Below are 20649 nucleotides of genomic sequence, written 5' to 3' on the forward strand. Positions count from 1 at the left end.
CATTATAACGCCCCCATGGATGAAAGGGCGAGCATGTTTGATGTGATGGGGATTCGAACCCGCGACCCGCAGATTGCGAGTCGAGTGCCATAACCACCTGGCCATGCTGGGCCCCAATTATTTTGACATTTTATTATCTTTTTTTTCTTAGATATAATTACAAAATGTGAAAATCTTTGCAATTTAACTTAAGACTTTTGAAATGTTTGTTTTTACCAGACACAGCAAAATTGTGTTAGTTTCTGTTGAAAAATTATATAATTTTTCACTTTAAATCAAACATCCAACATCAAAAACATTTGAAAAAATAATGTTATTGATATTCTACAATATCATGCAGATATCATGGATATCATGCAGAATAATAAGAATCTATCTGAAATACCTTTTTAGGTAAGGAAACTATATATTTTGGAAATGCTACTCACCTCTCTGCACCAAAAAAGAGCTAGAATCTCACACTGAAGATGGTAAAGGGCCAATAAAGAAAAATTACAAAGATGAGTTCTTTTCTAAAAACAACATCAGAAAGGGAAAGCTCATAAAGTGTACCATCAACGAGATGGGGAGTAGTCTAGCTGGGCAGTAATCAGTAATAAACTGTATCCATCTCAATCAGGGAATAACAGTTGACCAATAAATTAGTACATCAAAATTTACTGTCATAAGAATTGTTTGCTGGGTGTTACTGTGTCACTAATATGGGTGAAATGACAGATTGCTCAACCACTCATTATCTCACAAATGGACAACTGAGCATGACTGTTTTGTGTACCTAGGGACAAAAATCAAGTCATTCTATACTGGAGAACTATTTACATGATGATAGAATGCCCATAATGGAACCAAATCCACTGAAACCACCCAAGAATGAAGAAACCACTCTATGAGAATGGTCTGGGCTGCCTGAGTGGCTGAAACATAATAGATAATCAACTAAACATGTAGTTCTGTCATCAAAAACTCCATTTCACAAAGAAAAAAATTAAAATGACCCTGCCTTGCATACGAAATGCAAATTAACCCCAAGTGAATGAAATACAGGGTGGGGTTGGTTGAGACTAAAATGAAGAGCTGAACCAACCACCCTAAATGTGACAACTCCCAAAGGAATATGGAGGTTGTAAAAAAGAAACCAAACTGGAACGGACAAATACAGGAAAAACATTCATGCAGTAGCGGAGCAATAGGCCTCTAGAATATAACCTCTAGGTTAAAAACACACTAAACCCAATGAAAAAGATAAGGCCATAGCCAACTAGAAAGGAAGGACTGAGAACCAAATGCTTGACCATTACGGACAAACCAAAGAAAGCTAAAGGCAGGCTGATAAATCAAGATGCAGAGGAAGATGTCTGAGATACTTAATTTGGTCACCCACTACCAGGAAAAGTATCCAAAGTGAGAAAACTGCCCACCCGAAACTGTGGAAAGATCAAAGAGAAGCAAAGACAGGTGCAAAAACAAAACCGGGGCAGTTACAGCTGAAGTAACAGAATTAGGAGGTCAGGAATCCTGGGTCCAAGATCAGAATAGAACCAACCATGTGGTACACAATGGTGGTAATATTATTGACCATCAATGTCTCTAAAGGCCACGACAGCATTGAATGACTCCTATTAAGGAGTGTTAAAAACTCGAGAAGCTTCAGAACGTGAAAACATGTATGCATAATCCAGTTAAACCATAAAACTGAAGCTATGGTGGTCCATTTTTTGTATATTATCAGTTAGACTGAAAATGAGCCTGGTATGCCAATGGTGCATAGACCACATGATGAACTTGAAGGGCACTGGACAAAACCTACATGTTGGATTAATCAATAGGAACAGACAATGAGACGTGTCTCCAAAACTACAAAGTTAATTATATTAAAATCAAAGATAATTCAATGAAAGTTTTAACTGATAAGTTTAAAATTTAGTATTGTTCTTTCACATAATCAAGAAAAGTATGAAAAGAAAGACTACACAATACTAACAAAATGTTAAAACAGTAAGTACATAAATTCCAGTAAATCTTATGTAAAAAAACATGTTTAAAAGACAAGCAGTGCTAAAGAAAGAAATGAGCCTGTACTCATAGGAATTACTGTACAAAGAGGATGTGTCGCCCTATTATTGGTGGAGGGCTTTTGTCTAATAATGATTAAATCATAGACTGACACAATACGTGTTGATACATGTAGGAATGACAGCTTCATTCAAGACTTGTGGCATGCACAGGAATTTACACAGTTGTGTGTGCAAGGTAATTGCTTTTTCTGGTGCAGAGAGGTGAGTAGCTTTTCTGAACATTTTATTTCTTATTAACATGAATACTCTAACAGTTAATTGCATATAAAGTGCTACTGTCTGGGCAGACTAAACTAAAAATAAGCCATCAAACATATAGATCTGGTATTCAATTTCTACCATGTTCATTAACAGTTTTAAACACTTTTCAGAGAGATGACTGCTTCTAAAGGATTTTCAAAAACCATAAATACACACAATTATATACATGAACATAGAATATATACATACAAAGAGAAGTGGGGGTAATGATAAACCACTCCTCACCTTAGGGCTCTCATTTAGCCAAGAATATTCCTCAGGATTTTCCAAAAATTTGTCTCTCTGCTCTTTAGAGTTAAAGAAGTACAGAAAACCTTGATATGTAGCTCTAAACTCTGACTCTCCTTGGCATAAAACAAACTTCTCCCTCAGTGTAACAGGACAGAATAGTTTGGTAGGACCAAGTGATGCCATCTGAGCATCCTATATTAAAGGTAATATATAACACTCTTTGAAATCATATTCTGAAAAGAAATACTACTGTATACTTTAATATTTATAATAATATTGTGCACACACAATTTTATTCATGCTACTTCTTAAAATTATTAAAAAACAGGACTAACAAAAAACAGGAGAAAATATAATTATTTTCACTAAAATAAACCATGTTAATATCATTATTAAAAAAAAGATGTGAACCTGATAAATGGTGAACTTAAAACATTCCTAGACACAGACAAGAAATAACGAATTATACAGAGTTAGGAGCTTATCTAATTAGTAATTTTATAAAATAGTAGGTCTAGGCCAGTTGTTCCCAATTGCCTGGTCTGTGGTTCAGTGCAAGTCCACGGCCATGTTTTTGTGTTCTGCATAAATATCCAGTGCAAAAAAGAAAGAGAAGAGCCTTATGAAAGATTTGATTTTTGTGATAATTATAATTTGTAGGTTGTTAGGAAAAAGTGAAAAGTGTTGTTTCCCTTCTTAGTTAATTGTAAAATAAGTGAGCCTCATAACTTTCACTTCAAAGTTTCTTGAAAAAATCGAATTAATTAAGAAATAAAATTGCAAGCCTATGTACACAGAAAGAAAAATTTTGGGAATCACTGATCTATGTAGTATAGCAATACATTAATACAAGAGGTTCACATAAAAAAAAACTTCTTATAACTTACTATTTGCCAATACAGGTTTATCTCTATGAAATGTTGTAGTTTTTACCTTGTTTTTCAATCCTTTCTCACAACACACAATGTATGCTGTCATTAAATGCATCTAACATTTTATTAAAAACTTGGCTAATCAAAACACTAAGCATTTTGCTTGCTCCTTCACCTTAAAATGATAAGGGTTGAATCTGCAGTTTCTGATCAGCTCATAACAAGTCTACCCTTTACTATTTATCAAAGCTATATTGAACATCCAGTACTCAAGACATCAATATATATTTACATTTTCTTCCAGTATTAAAAAACAAAAACATTTCTCTTCCATAAACGTTTAAATTTATTCTGTGTTTCAGAAGTTAAATCTTTTCCACAAATTAACATTTATTTGCACTAACTTCAATGAAACAAACATATTCATAACCATATAACAGAGCAGCCTGTCTTCAAATTCAACAATAAAATGTTACCATAAACACTGTTTCAGTGGTTTTTAAACAGTTCATCCATGTGTAAACAAACAAACTTACAGTCAAGGAGATACCACCATCATCATCACAGCTAGAATCTTCTAAGTTTTCATCTTCAGCTCCAACCACCTTAGCTTTGTACTCAAAGGTTTCTGCACACAAAAACAATAAGTGCAAAGTTACTATGTGACATGCAGCACAGTTTATGTGTACAAAGTTACCATCTATGTGGCATACAACACAGTTTATATGTACAAAGTTACCATCTATGTGGCATACAACACAGTTTATATGTACAAAGTTACCATCTATGTGGCATACAACACAGTTTATATGTACAAAGTTACCATCTATGTGGCATACAACACAGTTTATATGTACAAAGTTACTATGTGACATGCAGCACAGTTTATGTGTACAAAGTTACCATCTATGTGGCATACAACACAGTTTATATGTACAAAGTTACCATCTATGTGGCATACAACACAGTTTATATGTACAAAGTTACTATGTGACATGCAGCACAGTTTATGTGTACAAAGTTACCATCTATGTGGCATACAACACAGTTTATATGTACAAAGTTACTGTCTACGTAGCATACAACAGTTTTTATGTACAAGTGTACATATTTTTTATTGACATAAGAAAAAAATTGAATTAGTACACTATGAAGCCTTTTCTGTGAACAGCTTATCATTGTCAATCTAATGAATCATAAAAACTTCACAACCAAAGCTACAAATTTAATAAATGAAAAACAAAAAAATCATAAGTACAAATTCATGATTGATTTGAAAATATTTGAAAAATTTTGTTTTGCCAAAACCATCCAAGTAGACCTTCTAAGTGCTTATCAATAATTTATCAGCAAAACATGATTTTAGATAGTGAAACTACAGAGACTATGAAACTAACTAGAAATTTGCACCTACTACACTACACATTTTTTAATACAATACAACTCTTTCTTACTTTTACACTGAACAATATCTACTGATGTGGCTTACTGGCTGCTAAAATTGTAGCAAAAAATATATTAGGTCTCGTCAGAGCTGTGATGATCAAATGTATGACAGGCTATACTGAAGTACTGTTACAGCAAACTGACTATTCAACTTAATAAATAATGTAATTAATAAACATTGCCTATAACATTCTTAAGCAGACTAAAATATGTATACTAATATATCAAGGTAAAATTATAAATGCGGGCATTTGGACACATTCTATATCACCCAAGGTTTTCGAAACTGAAAAATATAGAATATATAATTTTGCTTAACACTGTTTTAATAGTTTCCACCAGATCAATGCTCCAGATACACAGAGTAACACTGAAAATGAAGGGAAATTAGTGGTCTTCTCTTGAATTACTTAGCTAATCCAAGGAAACTATTTCACCAATTGAACTTTTCTCAAAAGTTTAAGACCTGAGAAACTATATTGGTACTATGAATTATTTTGAAAACATTCATACTATTTAACTTGTTTAATAACAAGAGATACTGGGTAAAACATTGAAAATATTTGCATTCTTTAGTTTGTTAGGTCCCATATAACACTGGACATTATTTCAATCACCAATCTAAATATTAAAATATAGCAAATTATGGAAATTATACACAAAAGTGCTTAGTTGTGCTTACCAAAAATGGCTCATTGGACACTCACCTCATATGAAGACTTGACTGTTACAATTATAAGTACTCTGTGTGTGTGTGTGTGTTACTTTTATCACTTTTTGATACATTTTTCAATAACCAACCTAAATACCAGTTATCACTTCTATTATTTAATAAACATTCAAACTTTTCTTCTGGGCTTAAACTTTACGTTAATAGATCACATTTATTGAAAGGAAAATAACACAAGCCAAAAAATCCCCTAACCAAGTGTTTTCAGTACTACCTAATAAAATATTACATATGAGGATTCAATAATCAGACAGACATGTACATTCAGCATATGTATATAAAGCTTAACGATACTACCTTCCAGGTCACTATACTTTGCACAGAGGATGTGTATATTAAAATGATTTTGGAGCCTCACAATGTCATTACAGTCTATGTTGCCACATAAAGTAATGCTTTAACTGATGACCATTTATCTTGACAATAGTCTCGTAGCATAGTTTTCACTGCCAAAAAATGTGTCATAAGGTGTCATGTTCAAGGCACACTACTACTCCCTATTCGATTTCCACAATCCAACTAGTGTACAAGGATGGTAGATTCCCAGGAGCTGTTTCAACAGTCCAATCACACAGAAATCCATAGGCACTGCATCTTGTGACTTAACAAGTATGTCTGCATATAGAATAACACAAACACCACTTTCATTCTCCACCTACTTGAGGTTTGAGATGGTTGAATGTACCGTATGACTTGAAGCCTTGGTTCCAGATGAAGATCCTTCTTGATTATGTTGTGTACTGTTGTCTGGGGTATGTGGACAGCTTTTTCCACTGATCTTTATGTCCATAAATTCATTATAGGATGCTACACATTGTTTACCATAGCTGAGGTACAACTTGTTGGAGGTCTTTTTCTGGATGGTTCTGGTGCTCCAAGTTGATCCACATTCCCTGTTCTGAACACATCTTTATGATCGGAGTGTAAGAATATTTTGTGTTGGAAAGGACTGTTACATACCTTTCCCCAAAGTGATCAATTTTCAGTGGCACCACACTATCTAACAAAAACAAAATAATGTCAAAATGTAAATCTGAGATATGCTGTTCCATTATGAATTTTTGTCAGCTGTGGTCGTCACGTAAGTGGAATATGTAAAGTTGTTTTAATGTAACATATTCAGCCTTCTGTAATAACATTATTGAATGTTTTACTTCCAAACTATACAACAATGAAAAAGTGGATTAACACTCTCTTCAACTGGCATTATAGGCTATGTTCCCCACAAGCACTTCTATTGCAGTGCTAAAACATCTGCAGAGAAAGCACAGAACAAAATAAATACATTGCTCATTCTCCTTTAAAAAAGAGTAATGTTTAAGTGTATTCTGTATAAAGTATAATACTACAATAATCTGGTTTACCATAAGAATCTGATAAAACCTAGTTCTTTCAACAGATTGTCTACTTTCATCACAGATAAAGATAGAATGAAGACAAGTCTACCTGTCAAAAATAATGTAGTTTTGTTGGACTTTTTTAATCTGTGTTTTTTGCTATCATGGGTGTATCGTAAGGTATGTCAAAAATCAATAAAAGACTAATAGGTCAACATTAACAATAAAATATACTGAAATAGTAAAACTTTGTCCTAAATGCTTTGTTTTTAATCATTTTTTGAGTTCTTGAAATTTGAAAATGATAATATGATGTGTGTTGCATGCTTTTAACGGTGTTTGCTTACTATAATTGCTACTGTTTCCACCTTTACACTGCACTGTTATTGAAACATAGAAGTGGTAAATTGAGCTTAATATCAATGTTTGTTACAAAAAATATTTAACAAAATAGAAACATTTCAAAGAAATACATATTTTGGTAAAGTCTTTTGTGTATAGAGATTTGGGCAAATTTGACCATGGCACGTTGGAGAGCACAATTGTGTCAAAAAAATATTTTTTACCCTGAAGTTTAAGCATAACAGTTTCCAAGACAGTAACAGGATCTTTTCCAAAAACATCTATCTGCAGAGGCTCCAAACCCACATGTTCTAGTACTTCTGAAATGTTTTGGTATGCACTTTCAAACTGCTTAATGCGAGTTTGAAGCTTTCTCTCATCTTCAGAGCTCTTATCTAAAAAAAAGAAATTATGAATCAGAGAAACAAGGTCACAGTTTTCTGATGGAGCCAAAGAGTTTTCAACCAGTTTTAGTAGCTTTTCAGTAATAAGTGTACATTTTACACACTTTGACCAGTTTTATTTTATCCACAGTCACATGATTGAACCAGTTACCATATGACAAAGTATCATGATTTTCTGTTTATAATTTTAATTTATCAGAATTTGTAACTAGTTAACTTCAAAATTTTGTTTTAAATAAATATCTCTCACACTCGAGTTAGATTTTCATAATTCACCATAATGAATGCTGAGTCTGATTTATTCATAAATGCACAAATAAAGATTATTGACTAATTCCTATAAAACATGTAGAATTATAAACAGACTTTTCTCTATCTTAAAATACTTATATTTGCAAGGTTTTGGTCATCTTACCAAAGCCTTCATCAGACAACAATGTACTACAATATAAAATTTCATAAATAACACAATCATTGACAAATTCCAAAGAGTGGGGAAAACTGAAGCCATGCAAACATACACGAGAGTTCAAATCAAGCATGGCTTATTGTTCCATCACTTGATAAATTTGTGAACATACTACAAATCCTAAACATTTTCTCAGTTTCTTAATATTCATTAAGAAGCTCTAAATGTGTATTTATCTTTTTATTTCAAAATTTTCAGTTAAAAATATATACTTTCAATGCTTTTTTTATGGAAATTTAGAAAAAAAGTCTAATTTTAAATTTCAATAATGACAAACTCTGGTCAAAAATTTCTCTAATTTTTAATCAGTTTTATTTTCTGAATCTAAGACTAATTTCCAATCAAGTATTCAAAATCTTTCTTTCCTCCTCAGTAAATTTAAATCTATTAAGCTAAGAGATGAAAATATTGTCATGCCAATACTAGTGTTAACAATAATTTTGAAATTTTTGTGTGTGTATGGAAAAATAGTCTTACTTAATTTTTTTTATAAACTTATGTAGTTTTTACAATAACCTTCAGACATATTGTAAGTACCAAGATAAATGTGGCAGCTATATAATATAATCAAGTAATAAAGGATGAATTAACAAAATAAAATTTTTGCAGTACACAAGTTTAAATACTAGTTTAATGCAGTGGCTCCCAAACTCTTTTACTCTGAGACTCCCCAACCTATAAAAATGGCTTAAAATGTGATTTTAAGATGTACTCCCTCCAATTACTTTAGCATGGTGATTGAAAAACAGTGCTGTAGTAAAAACAATAACATTTCCTTTCAACATACTGTGTCATTTAATTAATTCAACATAATTTTTATTGGCTTACTGTTTATTTAGAATTAAAATTAATTCAGCATCTTTGTTTTCGGCCCATTTTTGGCAGCCCCTCAGAAAAAGCTTCACAGCCCCTCTGGGGCCCGTGGCTCCCACTCTGGGAAACACTGCTTTAATGCCCTAACAGAAAGACTCTGCAACAACTAGTTTGATCACTAACCAAATTTCTAGTACATACATACTCAACAACACAGTGTTTATGAAACATAAGCACTACAGATTAATTGTCATGGTACAAAAGTTTATCAGGTAAATTAGTGTTAAAAGATATGTAAAAAAAACTTAAGTTGGCACAAAAAATAAGTGATAGGTATTGCTGACAAAGGTTTTCTTGATTTTCAAGTAAGTACATCACTACACGATTAGCCCCTGTAACTACTGCGCGAATGCCAAAAAAGATGCACTATAGCAAGAAAATAATACTTTTCCTTCTTCTCCAGTAAATCTATGTTTCTCTGTTAGTTTCTCTGGCAAGCTCTTCTCCTTCAGTATGTTTTATTGAGAATTTTTCACATGTAAAAGGTTTCAAGTAGTATTTCCATATATGCATATACACCCACTTTCTGTATTATACAATCTGGGATTTACACAGTGACAATGAATGAATGGGTAAATTTAAGAACAGTATTTCATAATAAGCATTATCAGAATGTTAGATTTTAACTTATTAACTTATGGAAATAAATGGAGCAAAAAATCTTTAGCTATTAATTTCTTATTGGGAATTAAGTACATACATCTCTTGAGTTGTTTAGTTTACATTAACTTTGAACCAGTGGTACTAGTAAGTATCAGACACGAGAGTCCATATGAATACAAGCTTACCATTTTCTTTTGACCAGAAAGACAAAAATGCAGTGTAATTTTCACTTGTGTCCTCCAGACAAATTACCTTGAAAGGTAGTACGTCTAGTTCGTTCAACAGATTCCAGAACTCTATATCCTCTGGCAAATTGTCAACCACCCAACCACCGACTCTACACAGTGAGTTTATATAATCTATTATTAAGTGAAAGAATATATTATATGATACATGTATTTGTTGTTGCATATTTATTCTCCCAAAGTGCACTATTTCAGTTTTTTATAGGAGTGAAATTTTTACAATAAAGTGTTGGTATTCATATGTGCATAGAACAAAGGATTTTGCTCACATGTGAAATTCATAATATAATTTACTAAAAAAAAGAAGAAAATGCATACAACCATTGTTTTGATGATTTCAAAAAAAAATAAATATAAATTAAACAGGCAACTAAATTTAAAATTAGCTAATTGTAAGCTTACTGCAGATATCCTACTTTTTATGCTTTCCATTCCACTGAATGACAAAAAGACATTATACACATTAATATCAGGGGCAGGTACCAAACACAGTGCATCAGCTAATAAAATGCTTCATTTTGACTTACCATTACTGACTGTTTGTTTGTTTTGATAAATTTCATGCCAAGCTACTTAAGAGCTATCTGCACTAGCTGTCCCAGACTAGAAGGACAGCAACTAGTCAACACCATCCACCGCCAACTATAGGGCTACTTTTGTATCAATGGAAAGTGGGATTGACTGTCACATTATAATGCTCTTATAGCTGAAAGGGCAAGCATGTTTAATAATGAAAATCAAAATTGCGGCCCACAGATTGCAAGTCAATTGCCCTAACCACCAGGCCATACCAGGCCTACAGAGTTATTGACCAATCATACAAATCACACAACTTAGGTGAGACTTTCCTAATTGGTTTGATAATTATTGAGATCAAAAATGCTAAATAATTTCTCTGCATGATCTTTCCAACAAGAATTAATGTTGTTAGATCATTTATTGGTTCATTTAAAGAATATTTAATGACTGTTTATATTCTGTGTCATTACACGTGGGTTATATGAAAAGCAGATCAAATACGTCCCAGTACTGAGTACCAGCATTAAAATAAGTCCAGGTACTGATTACCAGTCATAACTGGCAGAATTTTACCCCTGGTTTTATATATCATAGTTTTTACTTCTATACAAAACATTAACAGCAAAACACACAATGATTTATCAGTGCAAATTATGAGATGGCAACAAATTTGAACTGTAACAGACTGTTAAAAACTTGGATCTCTTATGGGATCTGTAATTATGATGGAGAATTTGGGATGATGTTAGCATAACAGTGCTAAGAGAAAGGAGCAGTGGAAGATAACATTTTGGATGGCTTCTGTTACCCATCTTCAGATCTCTTTGTTGAAAGGAATTGGTACTGTTGTTATCAGATCTAACCAACAGTTCCTTACCAACCAGAGATACTATATGAAGAAAGTCAAGTTTTCAACAAGTTATTGCAATTATTATGTACCGTATTCTTATTACCAAATTAAATCCTCTAGCAAAAACTAATACATAAACAAGAAAGTATGGACAGTATTTAGATCATTCCTACATAACAGCACAGACACACAGTGTAGTAGAATGTTAACAGACAAAAATAGGATAAACTCAATTGTGATTGAATAGTTATATATATATATATATATATATATATTGCTATATGTTAATTCTTGCCTGCGCTATTATGTAGGGATGATGAAAATGCCTTTCCTACTGTCTTATTCGCATCATTTTTGAAGGATTAATATTGGGCATCCCTACATTTACTTCCTTTTTTTAACTTTTTCTTTACTTTTTTGCTTGTTTTGTTTTAATGCAATAGACATAGGAAGGGTGTATTTATAACCAAGTTCTAAATACAATAATGTTGCAACTGTAATATTTATTGTTTTTATAGTATTGACTGGTAACTTCTGTTTCACCCTGTACTTAAGCTTTTTAAAGGAACACCAAATTTCTGTAAGAAAGTTAATTCTAAGGGGTAATGATAACATCGTTTACACCAGAATTATGATTTTTATTTTAATTACTATTAGTTTATAATACTCCGTTTGAAACTATGTCACCTCAGTGAATTTGGTTGACACCATTGATTTGGTTTCTGAGTTATCATGTAATAAACAAGAAGCAGAAGAACAAGAAATTCAAACTTTTTGCTATGATATTTGCATGCGTTCCTAGAATTTGTGCCTCATTCATTACATAGATATTGTTATAAAAGGAAACACTGTTTAGTATTGTAAAGTCCTGATGACCTATTGAGGAAATATTTAAACTATTTTGATGAACAATAGGAGCCATCCGTACATAGGCAGTGCTACCATCTGCCTGATACTTTACTTAGAATACCTGTTATGATATTTTTTTAATTCCTACAACTGTAATCATATAAAAAACAAAGACTGAAAAACATTATTTATAGCAATTAAGAAACTATGACTTATCATCATCATTTACTGGCACCTGTAATTATAAGAAAAAATATCTTATTTGTTTACCTTTCAAAAAATCCATTATTAAACAATCCATTCCTTTCAGCTACCGTTATTTCATACTGAAGAGCTGATAAAACATCTGAGAAATCAATATCTTCCACTTGGAAATCTGGGTCTTGTCTGACATCTTCAGTGTCAGCATCAGTTTCCAGCACTGTGAATCAACAAATAAGTATACCATAGAGAACAGTTCCAGATTGGGATAACACCACAAAACTTCTAGACAATCCTGATAGGTAAACACAACTATTTATCTTAAGAATAACAAAATGGCACAAACTAGGTGTGATTATTGAAAATGTTCTACCAAAAACAACTATAAAACATATGTATGCTTCTTTAGATAATCATAGCATTTTAGACAGTGCCATTTTTCATGAAGGGTTCTTCAGAAAAGTTCTGGTCAGTTTTTTTTGTTCAATAATACAGCTTATGAGCCTGGATGGGTTGTAACATAGAAAGCTCTTTAATGCAGTCTTTCCAAGCTACGTGCCATGGAATTTTTGCAATTATTAAGTAATTTTCATTTAGTAATGTAAATTTATTATTAATTTAATAAATTGTTACAATTTCAAATTTGATTTATTTTCTCCTTCATACACTGTATAACAGCAATTTCTGGCTGTCTTAGTCAGTGGGGTGCCACTAGGCACCCCCAGTGGCACAGCAGTATGTCTGAGGACTTACAGTGCTAGAAACCAGGTTTCGATACCCGCGGTGGGCAGAGCACAGATAGCCCATTGTGTAGCTTTGTGCATAAATTCAAACAAACAGACAAGCCACTAGGCCTGCCATATGAACTTATTTACACATGGCACAAAAAATTTGGGAAATTAGAAGTGTGCCGCAAGCTGAAGAAGTTTGGGAAACACTAGTTTAATGAATAATTATTTTTATCAGTCATTTTATGTGACAAGAAGTTTTATGTATACACCTATAGTGACAAATCATCATCTATTAATGAATAACAGGTGTGACATCATAATACGACAACTAATAATTTTAATCTCATCGTACTTGTTATTACTCCTATTGTACTGTAATATCACACCTATTACCATTAAATTACCACATCTCATAATTTACTACTATTACAAAAAATGTAATCCACAATAATTACAATACATTACCATCTTTTTCGTCCCTATTAACAACATCCTCATTACTCTCTGAAGTAAAATCTTTTTTTCTATTTTTTTCAGCCACAATATCAGTCACCATAGTTTCCACATTGATAACCTGTTAGAAAACTAAAATTTCATTATCAAAGTAGAACAATGTAGAAACAAATTATTTTAGCAATAATAATGTTGTAGGAGAATAGAATATCTTAATTCTTTATGTGTCAAAGTAAACAGAAGTCTACAAGAATGTAGTAATCTGAATTAGTATGTAAATTTTCATCTTGAAAAAAACTGGCTATAGCACAGACAAAAATGGAATATTACAGACATAAAACTTACAACATTACTTGTTTCATTTGCATTCTATTCTGTTAAGCATAATGATATCTGATATAAATTACTTATATAAATTAATATATTCACGTTATTAAATATCAATCCTTCCAAAAAGAATAAAAATATAATTTATCCAATAGCATAAATAACTCCCTTATTAAACGATCAATAACATAATTGATAAAACTATAAAAATTGTTCATAATTAGGGTTATTTGACAGAAATTTTTCAAATTTAATTTTAAAAATAATACTGCTTATAAATTAACCCTCATATTACTGACTTGTTTAAATATTATTCACTATCAATATAGTACACATATCATATCATATTGAAAATTTCAGTTACTTTATGTTTCTATCTGTTAAAAACTCGAGAAGAAGAAGTGACCAAAAAAATGACAGATGTTATTCATTTTCTGTGAAAAACACATTAAAAAACAGCAGTAATTAGTGGGATTAATTAAAATATTGACAGCATTTGTGTGTATGTGTGACTTGTAAATTATTAGAGACCCTTTAACCAATAAAAAGTCAATTGATCTCCAAGAAATTTGGTACATAAATAATCAGTAATTCTAGGTTTAAAAAAAAAACTTCTGTCTTATAAACTTCTTTCTTTTTAATCAAACAATCTAAAAAGGATATGCATGTCTTAAAAACAATCTTGATTAATATTACCAGATTTTTCCCAATACAAATGTGCCAAAAGCTGATAAAATTAGATGTAAGTTTGAAAACCATAACAGACAAACAAATGTAGCTGAGAAAAATGATGTCTGGTTAAATATAGACATAAACAGGTAAAAGGTAAATATATAACTAACACATGCATGATCAAACAAATGATAGTATATGTATATATATTATTTATTTTATAAAACAGAAAGCTTCAAAAATGTATTCACACCTCAGCTCCAAATTTCTTGGCCAAAGAATGAGAAAGAGTACTACGACCAGAGCATGGTGGTCCAATAACAAATAATTTGCATGGAAACTGTGGGTTTGGAGGTAAAAGGAAAGGTCGAGGGTTGATGAGGAAAAGATTCAAGGCTTCTTCAGATGACAACAGGAAAATCTTATCAAGAAAACTGAGGAAAAGTTTTAAAATTTCTATATAATAAACAAACCATCCAAGTTATTCTACAACTATGAAACATGTAATATACTAAAATAACTCTTAAGTCGTTTTTCCTGTCCTGTGTGTACATGTAAAAGAAACTTTAAATATAACCAAAACAAAATTCAAAACACAAGCTTCAGATATCGATAAATCATATTTCCTGATCCATAAGATAAATAAAAATGAAAAACTGCAACACTTAACACAGAATTTAATACAACAGACATCTTTTGGTAAGTTTATATAGACAAAAAAAATTGGCAGTAAAACATCTAAAACAACTAAGGGCTTTAACACTAACAAAGATCGTATGTAAATCTCCCATATAAAAGTACTTTAAAATTATTTGTTTTAGTGACATTGATATATATCTTATAATGATACTATACATTTGTCCCTCGTTCATACTCCGTGAGATATGTATTTATTCCACATCACTAAAATTGCTTGAAACATATTGACGTATACTTTATTTATGTGATATACTTGTCCTTGATTATTACATTTTGTTATTGTTTAATCCTACATCAATAAAACTGCTTTAGTAGCATCAACCTATATCTTATATTTATATGATATACTTGTCCTTGATTATTATATTTTGTTATTGTTTAATCCTACATCAATAAAACTGCTTTAGTAGCATCAACCTATATCTTATATTTATGATATACTTGTCCTTGATTATTACATTTTGTTAATACCGTGTGTTCTCTTCTACACCACTAACTACACTACAAAAAATTTTAACAAATAAAACTGAAAGAAATAACTAAATGTAAACAAGAACTTATTGTACAAATTCAGAAAACAAATAGTAAAATTCCATATAAGGTTAACAGAAATTCAAATAAGCATATATTCATGAGAACAAAGTTGGTGTGACAGGGATTCGAACCCGCGACCCACAAATTGCGAGTCGAGCACCCTAACCACCTGGCCATGCCAGGCCTTGAATAAAAAACCAGAACTTAAAAACACACCCCAGATGGACAAAACAAAGGTAATGACAGGATGAAGAGGAGATGAGAAACTGTAGGTATTCCCCCAAAGCATCTACTGTCTTCTTCCATAGACCATGTGTCATAAGAACAAAACTTTTACTGGCATTCAAGCACATGTGCATGTCAATATTAGTTGATGAATTTCGCATTCATATTTTGACTGTTCATGACAAGTTCTTAGTGTCATAAGAACATAATTTTTACTGGCATTCAAGCACATGCGCATGTCAATATTAGTTGATGAATTTCGCATTCATATTTTGACTGTTCATGACAAGTTCTTAGTGTCATAAGAACATAATTTTTACTGGTATTCAAGCACACGTGCATCTTATTAAAACGGAACTATAAATAAGGCATGCTAATTAACAATTACAATTACCACAAGGAGGTTTACACAAGCAAACACAGAATGATCCTGCTGAATCTGCACACAAACAACTAATAAAACAACAAGACACTTACCCCACACCATAATCTCCTTTGCCTTGTTTAATTTTTCCTTGGCATAATGCTACAGGGCAGTATAATCCCCAACTAGAACAGTGCCATTCATGAGCTTGATCAACAGCTCCATTTTCCTTGAGTAGAATTAGAGTTTCCTCTGCATCAGCTTCTTCTGGAAATGGGCCTTGAGCAGCTTGGTTCCACAATTTACGAGGCACTGGAGGTCTTGTAGGTGACAGTGTGTCTAACCAGCTCATTAACAGCTGTTCTCAAAACAAAAAATATATATATACCCATAAAAACCTATTTACATGAAAAAATAGCCTGAAGTTTTCTCAATGTTAAAAGGACCCCCATGTCATGAATCTCAAAATCATAACCAATTTATATTATTACATTATGTGTAATAATATAATGTAATAATATAAATTTGTTATTATTATATTATATGTGGCAATATTAAAACAGACAAAAATAAAGGCACAAGAAAAAAAATAAGTGCTAGATTAGATAAAAATAACAAATTTTAAATTCATCAATCTAAATAGCATTGCACAAACTATGCCAAATTTTTCTTTACCACACTTTACTCTCATTTCAGTTTACTTTATATCTAAAAAAAACCTCCTAGATCATTTGCTTAGGTTTCAATGTATCCTGATTAAAACTACAGATATATAAATTTATATAAATCATTATGAAGGTATATGAGTATGCAATATTAAAAAACTAAACTGAAAGTTACCATTAATTTATCTAATTTCTCTTTCATGGTTTTCCTACAGAATCTTGAAACAAAGATAGATCTGCAAAAAATTATATTCCTAGTCAATTGCTAGTAGCTACTTTGACAGTTAAACACTGCCAAAGTGAGCTGTTTTTATTTAATTTTTTAAGTATTTTTTTATTTCTTAAACTAATGAGAAATTAATTATTAACTTTGCTTCATTTCACTCTTTGATCAAATAATGCTGGCTAATTTGTTAACTTTTGTAAAGTTAACTTGGCTGAATATATGAATACTTTATGGTGTTTTTCTTTTGTCTCTCAAAACAAATTAAACAATATTTCTAACTTCATTTTGAAACTCTGAATGGCCATAAATAATACCTATTTCAACAAAATTTGAGCTAACTTATCAACATGCTATCATCATGGTACCTATGTTAAACTTAACTGATCAGCTCTAAACTTTTGTTTGTTTCTTGTTGGTGCTGTTAAAGAGTTAGTTAAAACTTAGGTTTGGTTGTTGCTAATTGCAAAGCTACACAATGGGCTATCTATGCTCTGACCAGCACAATCGTAACCCAATTTTTAGTAAGCCTGCTGACTTACTGCTGAGCCACTAGTTGGCATAAACTTAGGTATTTAATATGCAATTAATCTTTTATGCTCATGTTATTTTTCAAAATATGCTCTTGACCATTATCAGACACAGAAATATTATTATTGCTAAAATTCATGCATTTTAGTATGCTATGCAAACAAAAAAATTTTCTACAGTTTAAAATAAACACACAAAACATAAATATTAATAAACTTTTCAAATGATAAAATTAAAATCTACATTAACAAATACACAATATGATCAAAATGATCCAACCTCAAACATTTAAGTTAATTGTAAAAGTTCACTAAAGTCCAAGCTCCCAATTCCCAAGCTTCTTGTTTTTATTAAACTGTCTGCACTTCCAAGACTATATGTTACTTCATAAGCTACACAAAATTTAAACCTGATAACCTCATAGCTTCTAAACCTAATACAAACCTTCATTCTTCCCTAAAAACAATTCTACATAAATACAGTAATTGTTTGCGACACAAACGTTACTCACTGCAAACATCTCCTCAGGATCCATATTCCCATCTATTTCAAGCACATACTGTTTATCGTGTTTGGTAATCATGTTCTGAAACAGGAAGAAATCTAACTTTCAGTCAGTTTTAGTTTTATGAACATTAAGAAGAAATTTACAATTCTTAATGAAATGGATAATACCACAAAAGACAAATCAGAAACAAATATGGCATGTATATAATACTTCAATAACAAAATCTTTGCATTATAACTGTAAAATAGTGCAACTGTGCTATTCACTGGATTAATGTGATGTTTAACATATACCATTATATACATTAGTTTTATTTTACTTTTCATAAAGCATTGTGAATTTTCCTCAGCACCATAGATGGATACTGTGCCATTCATTAACTGCTTGGTAGAATCATGTGTAGTATAAATTCCAAAGCAAGCAAGACCATATAATGCTTGGATTGCATAAATGCATAGAACTGCACACTAATGGGAAGTTATGCTTCTGCTACAGCAATGATATTACACATAAAACATAATATAGCTTAGATCTACTTTAAAGACTCATCCAATATTGCTAAGATGTATACCTAAGACACTTGCATTGTTTTATTGCTATTAATGCTAGTCTGGTTTTAGGCCTAAATAAAGTATAAAGTAAGTAATAATAATTATATATATATGTATAGTATTAACATTCTGTATATATCCAGCATTGATTCAAATCATAGTTGGACAATGGTTAGTTTAGCAATGAAGCAGAAATTAGCCAAGTCATCTATAAATTAAAAATAATACAAAAAATGAAATCCTGCATTTGCATTGATTTTGGGCCATAGAATCATGTCATGGTAAGAAAAGATCTTGAATTATGTTCAAAATACACTCCTCTTTATACTGCTTAAAAATTACAATGTTGTTTTATCTAGTATGAGATGGTTACTGCAATAAGTTTTGTGCCAAGCACATCTTTATCTTAATTTTTATGCACTCAATGTAATTTTTAGAAGCACTAGGCACACATTAATATACACCCTGCAAATGCTAAATTTTCAATTTTAGAGTACACTTCCAGAATGAAATGACATTTTTGAACTAATAATTGTTACTTTTATGTCAAGCCTTTTTCATACTTGAAAATAATAAATAAAAACAAATGTTCTTTAGTTTAATTTTACCTTTCTGGATGGCAAAAAGTATCACTTCAAATTTTAATTAATTAGATATGCAAAATTATAAACACTGAAATATATGTAAACATACTGGTTACTTGAATTTTACATCAAACGTGATTAGGTTTATATACACTTGGTGGTGGTACCCATTACGGAAGCAAAAATTGTATAAAGGTCGAAGTTAGAAAATGTTTTTCCTCCTTCTTTCTTTTGTTATTAAATCCCTAATGACCCCATTAGATGATAATTGCATACCCTACTTTGTCGAAAGTAATATTTGTGCCTTTAAATGAACAGCCAAAAGTCTATAAAAAAAAGTGGAAATAAATCTTATTTCATTGTGTTTTTATCCTCTTCTCAAGAAAAAGTTCTAAAAGCAAATAGCCCATGTACACCATTAGACAGTTTCAAGTTACCATAACAAAAATTATGATAATCAAACGAGCCAACTATTGATGATGCAAGCCAAAAGTCTATAAAGGGGCTTTTTTATCATCATTCTTGGGCAAAAATCCTAAAATAAAATAGCCCATGATCACTGTCAGTTTTCAGTTATCCCACCAAAATATACTTTAACAAAGTCAGCCAATTTTGAGTGATGGATGCTACCTCACATAATGGATTATCTTTACAATAACATATAGTCACATGAAAAGAAAAAACAATACCATAATACTCTGTAGGTTTTCCAGTTAAATTACCCATGTGGTGCAACCAAAAATTTAATATTACCATTAAAATTAAAAAGTCAGTATTTTAAAAATGAATATACTCATTGTTATATGTCTTACCTACCTCTATTTCATACAGAACCTTGTCATTAAACTCGTGTAATTCTGCTCTTACATTTTCTTCAAAATCTTCTGGTTGATGAACCAAGTCAGGAAAAGGGTTTACACATAAAGTTTTTACTTCTGATGAATCTAACTGTTAAAGATTATTTGATGTAGATATGGATATATAAAAGTGCAAAAAATGTGTATAAATGTAGTTATATATCAAAAAGTAACTTTTAAACATTCTCTACTTTAATAATTGGAATAAAAAATGCAATTTTACAATGACCCCACATAAATAACGTAGATAAACATTAAATTTAATGATGAGGAACCCACCTTGAGACTAATAATGCTTGGAGATGGCTTGAATGGGTAATGAAGAAAAACGTTAATATAAGTTTAACATAACAGCAAATGTACAACGTTTCGACAAGGTTTTGTCATCATCAGGTACAAAACCTTGTCGAAACGTTGT

The 20649-nt window shown here is 31.3% G+C and overlaps 1 protein-coding gene across 1 annotated transcript in view; it reads right to left on the bottom strand.

The window, feature by feature from the left end:
• LOC106478580 (adenylate kinase 9-like) overlaps window positions 1–20649 on the bottom strand; it is a 59187-nt gene that overhangs the window by 35502 nt on the left and 3036 nt on the right. The window contains exons 5-14 of the mRNA XM_022382458.1: window positions 20191–20322; window positions 18243–18317; window positions 16426–16670; window positions 14744–14924; window positions 13504–13612; window positions 12377–12527; window positions 9829–9980; window positions 7519–7689; window positions 3976–4067; window positions 2562–2759 (exon numbers count right to left, since the gene is read on the bottom strand). Coding sequence (XP_022238166.1) covers window positions 2562–2759; window positions 3976–4067; window positions 7519–7689; window positions 9829–9980; window positions 12377–12527; window positions 13504–13612; window positions 14744–14924; window positions 16426–16670; window positions 18243–18317; window positions 20191–20322 — 1506 coding nt within the window. The remainder of the gene's footprint in view (window positions 1–2561; window positions 2760–3975; window positions 4068–7518; window positions 7690–9828; window positions 9981–12376; window positions 12528–13503; window positions 13613–14743; window positions 14925–16425; window positions 16671–18242; window positions 18318–20190; window positions 20323–20649) is intronic.

Source organism: Limulus polyphemus, unplaced genomic scaffold (genome assembly GCF_000517525.1).
Source record: "Limulus polyphemus unplaced genomic scaffold, Limulus_polyphemus-2.1.2 Scaffold11, whole genome shotgun sequence".
Classification (NCBI taxonomy): Eukaryota; Metazoa; Arthropoda; class Merostomata; order Xiphosura; family Limulidae; genus Limulus; species Limulus polyphemus.